This window comes from Planococcus citri, chromosome 3 (assembly GCF_950023065.1).
Source record: "Planococcus citri chromosome 3, ihPlaCitr1.1, whole genome shotgun sequence".
NCBI lineage: Eukaryota > Metazoa > Arthropoda > Insecta > Hemiptera > Pseudococcidae > Planococcus > Planococcus citri.
The window spans coordinates 8,498,112-8,510,353 of NC_088679.1; the positions used below are offsets into that span (position 1 = coordinate 8,498,112).

At 34.2% G+C, this 12,242-nt stretch overlaps 1 protein-coding gene across 5 annotated transcripts in view; it reads left to right on the forward strand.

The window, feature by feature from the left end:
* gem (gemini) overlaps window positions 1-12,242 on the forward strand; it is a 79,845-nt gene that overhangs the window by 65,631 nt on the left and 1,972 nt on the right. For all 5 annotated transcript variants that reach the window (XM_065356541.1, XM_065356540.1, XM_065356545.1 and 2 more), the window contains 6 exons: window positions 254-389; window positions 493-637; window positions 7,467-7,679; window positions 7,761-7,904; window positions 8,249-8,359; window positions 8,559-8,641. In XM_065356541.1, coding sequence (XP_065212613.1) covers window positions 254-389; window positions 493-637; window positions 7,467-7,679; window positions 7,761-7,904; window positions 8,249-8,359; window positions 8,559-8,641 — 832 coding nt within the window. The remainder of the gene's footprint in view (window positions 1-253; window positions 390-492; window positions 638-7,466; window positions 7,680-7,760; window positions 7,905-8,248; window positions 8,360-8,558; window positions 8,642-12,242) is intronic.

The window sequence follows — 12,242 nt, forward strand, 5'->3', positions numbered from 1 at the left end:
TGGAGAGTCTCGTAGGTATAATGTAGCCAGAGCTGCATACCTTTTAGGTACCTGTACCTTCGTATGAGATAGAAGTGTAATTTATATACCTATTTGAACGGTATTTTGGTTAAATTTCTCTTCGATATGTATTTTCGACTTTTTCTAAATGAGTTTTACTCGAGTTACCTACCTACTCGTACGTTGAGAGAGAGAGAAAAAAAGAGTGAGTAAATGGTTTATTGATATATTTTTTGTCGATTTTTTTCCTCAGATGTAAAACAACACAATGATTGCCAAGTATACAACAAAGAAAATAATAGTAATAATTATTGTAGAGAACACATTAATACTTCAAATACCGTTGCAACATGTCCATCTTCTCCAGATGCTTTGGATGATTCATTTAGGTAGGTGTTTTGTACAATTATATATACGTTAATTTTATCCAATATAACTAGATATTTAATGTATTCAGCGAGATAATTAAAACGCTGAATTTTTTCGTTTCAGATTTCAGTATGTTCTTTGCGCCGCTACATCCATTGCAATGAAAATAAATGAGGAAACGTTGACGTATTTGAATCAAGGGCAACCTTATGAAATCAAGTTGAAAAAATTAGGAGATTTAACACAATTGAGAGGCAAAGTTTTTAAGGTACTAAAATCACCTATGTTAGAGGATTAATTCGTTTATAGCGATATATTCTGCCTTGAAATATTCTCGATTCGGTGTGTTGGTATTTGTCCATGAAGAGTGGCCGATGAAACGAGCTCGTGCGAAGGTATCGAATTGTACGAGTATGAGTATAAAAATCCAGTGTTTATTTACCAAAATCGTGAATCAGAGGTACATTGTTCCGGAAAGTTCACAAAATATGGACCGATTATCGACCAAATGACCATCTGGCAACACTGATTTTTACCTTTAAAAAACGAATTGATCGTTTTAAATTGATAAGGTTTTTAATTAAGGGGGTATTTTTTTGAATGAATCATTCGCAAACGATTATTTGGAGTGTGAGAATAAGCGAGCAAATTGTGCACAAACGACGAAGAATATTGGAACGAATTCTAATCTTACTCTGCTATGTTCCTTTTTATGTAGTTGATTAAAATCTTGATTTTTGTGAATCAATAATGTATCGTTTACTCGTACTAATGATCAGAAGCCCTTTCCGAGGATGCATTTTTATGTAATCCAGAAATTTCATCTTGAACGAAACGTTCGAAAACAAAATAATACTCGTAGTTTCATGTTTCGCGAACGATTCGAGTTTTTGAATTGAAACAAACATTTGTGTTAGGTAATTGATTGATCTCTGAAATTCAATGACCTTGCACGAATTGACCATTTATTCAACACATTGATGAACCCTCTGTGAATCATTTCCGATTGATTAAATCATTAAAATTCGTCAACTGTTTTGTCACTGACTGTTTTAAAATGTAATTTTCAAACTTTTTCATGGAATACCTATTAATTTTTTTGAGCAAAGTGAACCAATACGCTCCGTAACCAAAATTTCAAGTGCTTAAATTCATATTTGGATTTTTGGCGAATTTTTGAAGAAAATTTAAAAAACTGTTTCAAGGACGATTTTCAAATTTTTTTCATAAAATATAAATTTTTTTGAGCAAAGTGAACCAATGTAAGTAAATAATATTTCCAATTCCAACTCCCGTACATCAACAACTACTAATTTTGGGCCATTCTGGAGCCTCCAGTGATTTTTCAAATTTTTCCGGAAATTTCAAATCGCTCTGGAATGGTCAAAAATGAACTTTTGCCCCTATAAACTTAATCGATGTTCATTGGACATCCTCTCGATCATCTTTGGTGGTTATCGTGAAATTCCTGAAGTGTGACTTGAAATGAAATTCTTCGCCAATTTGTGGGTAAATTCTAAAAAAAATTTTAAATAAAAATCAAATTTTCAGAAAATTTCCAGAATTTTTTAATTGCTCTGGAGAGGCCTACGAGGTTAAGTTGAGGTATGATATCTTGTTAAAAATAATTGATCCTTAATTTTTTTGTCGCAGTTTATGGAATTTAAAAAATGGTCAAACATTTTTTTGGACTCGCACTCCTGGAATTTCATTGTAATGCATCTAAAACAGCAGAGGGGGCATTTAATTGGGTTGAACTGTCTTTAGCCTTTTTTTTGTGGGGGGAGGGGGAGGGGGGATTCCAAGGAGGGGATTTAATGGGCTTTGATCAGAAGTTGTGGGAGACCTAAAAAGGCGACAGGAAAAATTTTGAATCCTGGACTTCAACTATCATTTCTCTACCAGGGTTTCAAAATTTACAATTTACCTACAATGAAAATCCAAAATATTTTTTGTTAATTTTTTTTTGCGATAATTGATTTTATTACATCTGCTTGAAAATAAAGAAACCGTTTTTGAAATTTTTTCCGCTTTCCAGGAGTTTTGCATGACAGATGAAAATGATACAATTTTTGACCAATTCGAAAGTTGAATAAAATGATCGAAAAAATTGAAAAAGAAATGATAAAAAACGCTGTCCTCAATTATAAATGGATAATTATACCTACCTAATGATCAATCATCAGTCATGGCTAATTTATTTCAAATATAAATTTTAAAATTTGAAACCCTGGCAGAAAAAATATTATGATGGTTCAAGTCAGGAATCCAAAGTTCTTCCTGCAGTCTTTCTCTTTTAAGGTCTCCTCCAATTTTCCAAAAAAAAAAAAAAAAAAAGGTCAAAGATGGTCCAACAAAGTTCATTTTTGGCCCTCTCAGAGCAATTTAAAATTTCTAGAGAAATTTGAAAACTCAAAAAATCGTGGAAAATTTAATTATTTTTAATTTTTTGTGACCTTTGAAAATTGGTCAAGAAAATTCACTTCTAAAATTTGCTGTAACCAGCTAAAACCGGACATGAGGGAGCCCAAGGGGCACTGTCCAAAATTATCATCATCATCATCATCATCTTCAACGACATAGTCGCTTCGTCTAGTATGCCCCCAATAACGACCACCACTCCTCTCTGGCTTGAGCTAGTGTGGCCACAGTCGCAACTGAGCCAACTATTTTCCAGATTGTATTAGTCCATCTTGTTGGAGATCTTCCTCTCCCTCGTGTTCCGGAGATCTTGCCAAAGAGAATTCCTTTTTCGATGTTTTCAGGTCCTTTCCTGGCTATGTGTCCAAAATAACTCATTATCCTAGTTTCACACATTTTATTTAGCCTGGTTGGTTCTTGCAGTTGTTCCATAATTGATGCATTTGTTTGGTGCACAGTCTATGGTATCTTCAACATCCTGCGCCATACCAGTGTATCAAAATTCAAAGGCATTAATTCTTATTTGATCATGTTGCTTCAATGTCCAGGTCTCCGCTCCATATAAGAAAACTGGAAAAACTAGCATCCTGATTAGTCTCTCCCTTGTTTTTATGGAGATTTTCCAGTTGGTGGTGATTTTTCTTAGGCTAGACATCGCTGTTTTTCCAAGAGCTATTCTTCTTCAAATTTCCTTGGCTGATCCCCCATCAGCATCCACAAGTGATCCCAAATAAATAAATGAGTTCACTTTTTCAATTCATTCTCGGATTACACATTAAGCTCCAAGCACCAGTACAGCAGAGGTAACAGAAATGGACACAATCTGTTGCCAGTATCTAAAAGATGTAACTGGTTTGGGTACCTATAGATGGCGGACTATGGAACTTGGGGTTGTAAAAACCCCATCTAGTGATGTAACAGCCACTCTTTAGATAGTGTAGAAAGCAATGGGAAACTACATACTACGTGTTAGATCAAAAAGACATCGATTCCTTAGAATAATCGCTGTGGCATAGGCAATCTGCCTCACCCTGTTAGGGTACCACTAAAGGCGATTTCCAATGTCTTGTAAAGGACATGGAACTCCGACAACAACAATGATGTCCTCACTGACCATCCTGACCTGTCTGATCAATTCTGCCAGTTCCTCTCCATTTGTGGCTATCAAGCCCAGTTGGGTGAAAATCTGCTCTTACGCGACATAAAAACGTGGGCAGGAGATTTAACACTTTACACCAATGCTTTTTCTGCCCATTAATCGGCGCGTATTTTATTTACGCGTAAAAATCTGCTATTGATCGATATTCTTGAAAAAATTTTTGGCACCAGCGGGGATCAAACTCGAGTCCCCGGATCTGTGAGTGGAATCCTTGCTACCTACACCACCAGAGCACTTGGTAGAAGTGACTAAAGATTTATATACTTACTAAGCTGAAACACACGCGCAAAATACCACATTTACGCGTGTTTTTCAGCAAATATGCGAATAAACACGCTACAAAATATTTGCGTAGCGTATTTTTGTGGCTGGTTTTTTCAATGTGCAAAAATACGCCACATAATTTAGAAGCGTAGCGGCTTTACGCGATAAAAATACACTACAAAATATTCTTGTGGCGCGTTTATCAGCAGAAATTTTTTTCTGCTGTGCAGAACATGTGACAACCTAACAAGTTCCTTCAAATTACACCTGTGAATTGAAGCGCGATTTTGAAAACTGTAAAATCTGCTGCATGGCAGCAGTTGAAAGTCGTGTTGAAGTATAAAACGCCAATTACACTGCTCTTTACCGCGTATTTATTGGCAGAAGGGCAGATTTTCACCCAACTGGGAGGTGTTATCATCAGTGTAACTGAGATTGGAGATTCTTCTTCCTCCTATTTTGATGCCACCCTCTCAATTCTCCAAGGCTTTTTGCATGATGTACTCACCACAGATGTTGAACAGCAGAGGCAAGAATAAGCAGCCCTACCTTACTCCCCGTTCTGGATGAAACGGGTTTGACTCTCTCTGCCTACTCTCACCATCATCTCATTCTTGTCATACAGTGATTTGATCAGCTCAATTAGGTGCTCTGGAATTCCCATCTGGTGTAGTTTATCGTATACTTAGTTTTGTCCAATTGACACAGTCAAATTGCATAGTAAACGAAGCATGTACCGCAGGGATGTTGAATTCACGGAATTTTTCGATTATTTGTGTGATGTTCAAAATCTGCTCTCTTATACCTCTTCCAGGCATGAAACCTGCCTGTTCAGGTGGAATCTGTCTATGCAAGTATGCCTTGATCCTGTTGTTGATTATTCGGAGCATCACTTTAGTGACTTTACTGGCATGTGGAATTAGGGCTATTGTGCAATAGTTGGCGCAATTCTTCATATCACCTTTCTTGTGTAGCGGAATCAACACTAAAGTTATAGACTGTGCTAAAGTTTATTTTTAGACTTTTCAGAGCGATTTGAAATTTCTGGAGGCTTCTGCAGAGTATTCCAAAATCAGCGGTTGTTCATTTATGGAAGTTGAATTAAACGAATTATTCTCATCGATTCACTTTGCACAAAAAATTTGAAATTCGCTCTTGAAACAATTTTTAAAATTTTTAAAAATTTGCCAAAAATTTAAAAATGATCTTCAGCACCTGAAATGTTTAAACACACTGTTTCAATTCAGCTTGATTTCGTTCAATTTAGGGAGTGTGAGTGGAAAAGGTTCTATTGGCTATTGTTAGAACTGTTCCTTTTCAGAACGTTTGAATTGCTTCAAAATAATATTCACAGGATGAACAATTCCAATCAAATTATCCACGAAACAATATGAAACATTGTTTATCACGTTGGCCAACGTAGGCCAGTTGTTTGCCGATGATTTATTTAAATCGAGAATACCCGATTGAAATTATGAAATTACGAGGTCTGGCAACTAAGTTCCGGGAAGCCATTCTGAGAGGTAGAAGATGCAACACTGGAGTGTTAGCGAACACGTTGTCCAGTAGATTGGACCTTCCTTTTGTAATGTTCAAAGTTTCAATGCCGTAGGTTGTTCCGTTTTTTTTGTGTGTATTTTTCGAACGTAACTTTTGGTAGGACGTCGTGAAAAGGAGGGTTGCAAATTACTTCTTGGAGGAATGGTCACCTCCTCAAGACATCTTAGTGTCTCCTCACTATTTCTTCACCCCAGATTTGATTCCTAGGGACCTCTACTTCATTCTCAGTTGGTTTTTACCTGAGAATCAACACCCATTGCATTTTTGAGGAGGACTCAAAAACATCCACTCAAATTTTGAAAAATTCACCTCTGAGGGACACAATACAGGTTTCTAAATGGGCGCATTGAGTAAAAATACGATGCTTTGAGTTGTAGGAAGACCACAATAACGACTTATGAGGTCAATCTCCTTTGAAAATTTTTTTTTACTCACCTCAGAGGACATTTCCTCACAGCCACTTGGCAACAAGAATCTCATCACCTACTTCTTGTGAGGTTTTGATCACCTGATCTTCCTCAAACATTTCCTTAATTTTTTTAACATCGAGTTTGACCTTTCTGGACATTTACCTCTCCCTCAACTCAAAATCTGATCTCCCTCACTCAAGCATCCTCCTCAAGTCACCCCTTAAAGTTTTGCGACGCGACCTTAAAAGTTGTTCACTTTAAACAGCTATAGATCCCGCAAAATTCACCCGATCGACTTGCAACCTATAACAGTATTAAAGGAAGGTCTAATCTACACAACAATGTGTTTGCGAGCACACCAGTGTTGTATCTCTACCTCTCAGAAGCACTTCCCAGAACTTAATTGCCAGACCTCGTATTGTTCAGTATTCTCCATTTTATTCTAATCCAATCATTCATAGAACATTTCCAGTCGTTTCTACGTTGATAACTTCGTTAGTGTCGATTTGGCGAGCGAGAAGAGAACGAAATTGACTACTGGTTCGTATGGTTACATTTTTCAGATAAAATCAGTATTGCCAACCGTCATGAATTTCACTTCATAAAACCACGGATGAGTTTGGAACCAAACTCAATGAGACTAAAATATGGGGTTATCGCAAGGTTACATTTCTACTCGTTTTCCCTGCGAATGAAAAGAAAAAAAATTAAAACATAAAAAAAACCTACTGCGCAACCGAAACGAACAACATTGACACTTTATTCAATCTAAATCCCATTAATATGAGAAAAAATGGAATAAATTTACCACTACAATATAATCGCCTCCATTCAGATTGTACGACAGTCGAAACGGAAAATAAAAATTATAAGAGGCGTTCCACGAGTGAAATTTTTTTCACAACAAAGTATAAAAATGGCAACCCCGTTGCCAATTGTCCATGTGGATGTCGGCGGAAAACCTCGCTTTAACCTTTCGCTTTTCCCGAGTGCGCGAATATACCATTCTCAATTGAATATCAAGGTTTTGCCGTTTCGATATATCGAGAAAATTCTAGTTTCTAGTCGCCACGTCGCGTTGTTGTCGCGATCTGCTCATGCTGGCCTCCTTTGTGACGCATTTTCCGTTCTTCCGAGGCTCGATTCGACTCTCTGCACACCAGCCATGTGTACCACCACGTCGAGATTATTTCAAAAAACCAACCCGAATGTGTAGATTTTCACCAATAGGGTGTCTGTACATTGATTTAGTCGCCATAATGTAACGATGTATCATTTTGCAGAGTGTTATCCGCGTTCTATTCCACGATCGCCGATTGCAATACATGGAAAAGCAGCAAATGAGCGCTTGGCAAGCGTCAAGACCCGGTGATAAAATTCTACAATTGGATTTACCTCTATCGTACGGTATCTTTGACCATTTTCAAGATCCCAATGCTCTAAACGCCGTTCAATTCTTATGGGATCCTACCAAAGAAGTCGGCGTTTATATTAAAGTAAGAAATCAACCACCTTTCTCGACCATTTCCCAGCTTCATTGACCTTTCCACCATCTAATATTGTTTTGTTTCTGTCAGGTCAACTGCATCAGTACCGAGTTTACAGCCAAGAAACATGGCGGAGAAAAAGGTGTACCGTTTCGTTTACAAATTGAAACTTATACGCATGAAAAAAATCCACGAAGTTTGCACATGGCTTCGTGCCAAATAAAAGTATTCAAGGTAATGGACGAATTTTCATAGGTTGTTATGCATCCACGTTTGTTTTTTTTTCTTTCACCATCACCGATGTACCATACAACTGCGTGTGTCTGTGTGTATGTACAAGAACGAGAGATTTTTTAAGCTTTTTTGAAGGTTGACTGTGTGTACACGGTTGTTTTTTTTCCTTCTTCGTTTACGAAATTTGATGGAAAAAAAACCGTTTTCTGTGAAATTTGGATTAATCCTCGAATATAACGATTTATTCTCGTAAAGTCTCTCGTTTTATACAAGGTGGTTGAAAAATAAACGAAAAAATATAACGACGAATTCGACTATAAGAACCAATTGGTATTTTGTTACAGCTCAAAGGCGCCGACCGTAAACATAAACAAGATCGTGAAAAGATCATGAAAAAATCACCCATCGAAAGGGAAAACTATCAGAATTCCTACGAATGCACAGTATTCACGGATGTAAGAATAAATTTTACATTATTAATCTCACTCTCGCCGTATCTATGTACTCAATGACGTACCTACTAAAAATCCGAGGGGATTTTTTTATTTTTCATTTCGCATTCGACGTGTTTATTTAGGGAATACCTTCGTTTATTAACTTTAAATAATATAATTGAGGTTATTTGTAATAATGGTTCTTTTTTTTTCTTTACAGATGTGTCCCAGTGGTGATCCACTTTCCCCATGCGTTACCGCCAATAGCTCTGTTACTAGTTCACCAGGAAATACAGATTCCGAGTACGTTAACATAATTCATTAATTTGTATGTGTAGGTCCTACTAGGTAGGTACTCGTACGTGCGATATCAACTCGAAGTTTACTAAAATTATTACCAGTACTTGGGTTTTTATATTAAACGAGTAGCCAAGGTCGCATTTAAAAAACGTGTGTGAGGAGATGTACTTAACTCGAGAATCGAGATTGGTTCGCGTGTGGCCAACTAAAACACCACAATAGGCTTGAGAAAAAGATTGGGTTAACGTTTCGGTGTTGATGGTTGTTTCTAAACGCAGGCAGAGGAAAATAAATATGGTGTGAAAGAGAGAGAGAGTGACGAGTGGAGGAACATGGATATATTTGTATCTAAATACAGTGTGGGAGTTTTATTGAGAATCTTGATGATAGATCTTATTAATATTGAACGATAGAAATTACCTATAGTACGTAAGTAAATTGATTTGAAATGGAATATTCACCTTGTATTGATGGTGTGTTAATAAATAAAATAAACCATCAATTTTCTGATCCAGTGTTATAATAATCTAATCACAGTGTTTCGACGTAACTTATTGGCGATTGATGTTACCAATTCTGTGGCTTAATTGATCATGGAGGAGAGGGGGAGGGAGAAGAGGGTGAATAACTGAATATGACCTCGGAGGAGTAAATCAAGTGGGCATTGTTCGTCGTGTGCTTTATTTGAAAATCAACAAACTATCAGGAATTGTCTTAATATTATGAAAAATTGAGATGAAATTGAAATTAATTTTTACCACCTACCTAATGCAAAGCAATGGAAAATTTTTTTTGTAAAAAATTTAGTCTAAATTTAATACGATCAGGGAGAAAATTGATTGGTATTTTTTTACTGATTTGGACTTTTTTTTGACAATTAAAGATGGATTTTTTTTATTATTTCATCTTCTGAGAACAAAACCGAAGAATTTTTATTCTTGTTTCCCTTCACTTGTTTTCTTAAAATTGTTGCCATGCTGCCAAATATGTACCTGCCAAATGTTCATATCACCTCACATCTCAATAAATAAATATGTAATTGATCGTGATCAGTATCACCTTCAGAATATCTCATTGTCTCAATACGTTTGTTATTGTAAAATTTTATTATCCTGATTTTTAAAATGCAGAATGGTTTTTTAAAACCACGTTAGCTGGAAACGATTTTGTCAACATGGATATATTTATTCGAGGTGGTTTATGGAAAACGACGACGTTACCTGAAAGGAAAATCATGACTTGATTAGACAATTTCATTAATCCAAATAATTATTTATCCGAACCAATTCCTAAAAAGTGATTTTGTCAGGTCAGATATTTATTCGAGGTATTTTTGGCGAAATGAAAACGAAAAAATCTCATTACCTGATGAAAAAATCATCAATTTTCAAAGTTTCATGGTGTTTTATGCAATTTTGTTAAATTTTTTCTCAATTTACTGAATTTTCACCCTTTTTTTAGGGAGGGGGGGGGGGTAATTTTCAGTGGTTTTATATTTTATTTATGCAGTTTCAAAAATTTCATTTCATCTTCGTAATAAAGAAAATACAAAAAGAAAGTTCGAAATTTGAAAATGGACTTGAAAAGTACGAAAAATCATCAAAATCCTACAAAATTTACAAAATTTGAGAACTTTGTACAAAATTTGAAAAAACATCAATTTTTTGCCAATACCTAGTGCCTACTTGCAAAAAGGCTCGTTTTTTGCTTAAATTGTCATAGTTTTTCAGTTTAACAAAAATTCTCGTGTTTTAATAAAATTACTTCTGAGTATCTTTTTTTTGCAAAAAATGTCCAAAAAGTATCACTTTTTGTCAATAATTCCCAAAAAGTCCTACTTTTTGTCAAGTATTGTCGAACGTAAAACTGCCTAAAAAATTGCTAAGAAGCCCTGCCTTTGGCTAAAATTATTGTTGAAGTCTTGTTTTCTGCCAAAAGCAGCTTAAGGTATCGCCTTTGGCAAAAATTGTCAAGAAACCTCGTCATTTCCCAAAAATTTCCTAGATTTTTATGTTACGAGTTTGAAATAAGATTGAAATTCAAATGAATTTTGGAATATCATTTTTTTTTTTTTTTTTTTTTTTTTTGGTTCTCACAAATTGTAAATTTTTTGAAGCTTTCGCCCTCGCTTTGCTCGAACATCGAAATATTCTCTTCTGTTTTTTGAATTCAATTTTCAAAGATCAGAAGCAGAAAACGAGCTCAAAATAAACACGAAAAAAAGAAAAAAACATGAATTTGTGATTTTGAATTTCACTATTTTTTTTTTTTTTTTTTTTTTTTTTTTATCTAGTCGATGTAATTTTGACGAATTTTTCTTCAATTTTATAAATATTTGATTGAAGTTATTGGTAAATTTTAGTTATATAGGTGATGTTGCTCTGTTTTTCTGATTTTTCATCACATTTAAAACTGAATACTTACCTACTATTTAATTGAACAATTTTTTGATTTTATTTCTATTTTGATTCTTAGTTATAGTACCTATTTGATTCAAGTTTTTGCTATTTTTCAATAATTTTGGTAAATTTTGCTGACTTTTGCTCTCAGTTCCACTGCAATTTCCTCGATTTTTGATAATTTTTGATATGGTCACCTTTATGGTCATTTTTAATCCGTTTTTTTAAATTTATTTTTCTTAATTTTTTATGATAATTCATTCGAGTTTTTCAAAGCTTCGGCACTCTTTTGTGATATTTGATCAATTTTTGTACTTAGTACTTTTTAAAATGAATTTTAATTTTAATAAATAAATTAAGAATTTTTATAATATGTATTTTGCTCAATCATGCTGATCATTCAATGACTTAAATTTGTTGGTTGAACCACGTTTCAATAATTTATGTGATCAAGACGAATTTTCCTTTTATTTCGATTGTACTTACATACTTTATTAACATTTTTACTGAATTTCAAAAAGATAGACAATCTTTGATGAATCTTGCTCAATTTAAATGAAATTTTCTAAATTCATTGTGATTTTTGGAAATTTTTTATCGGTTTTTACAGATATTTCTTTTTAAAATAATACTTAATGTGATTTTTTTCAACTGACAATTCCTCTTTTGTGATGTTTGATTAATTTTTGTGATTTTAAAATATTTTTCTGTCATATTTCGAGCATATTCATTCAATTTTGACAAATGAAAGTTTCATTCTATTTGGGCAATGCTTGATTGAAATTTTTGCCATTTTTAATAATCTAGAATTTTCTCTGAATTTTGTTGATTCGAGTAAAATTTCTTTAATTTTTGGTAAATTTTGATACCTAATTTTAAATTTGTTCTCTTGCTGTTTTTTTTTTTTTTTTTTTTTTTTTTGGTCATTTTCATGGTGTTTATTTTATGCGATTTAATTCAAAATTCTATACCTCTTTCAGTATGTTTAATCAATTTTTCTGATTTTCATTTTTTTTTTTGATGTTTCTGGAATGTTTTGCTTTAGTTTTTGGTAATTTTCAGTCATTTTTACTCCATTGCCATAATTTTTCTTCTGCAGGTAAATATTTAGGGCATATGTTTTGCATAATTTTTCTCAAATTTTAGAATGCCTATCTACATCATTTTTTTTGTCGTTTTCAAGATTTTTTTCTTTTGTTCATTTT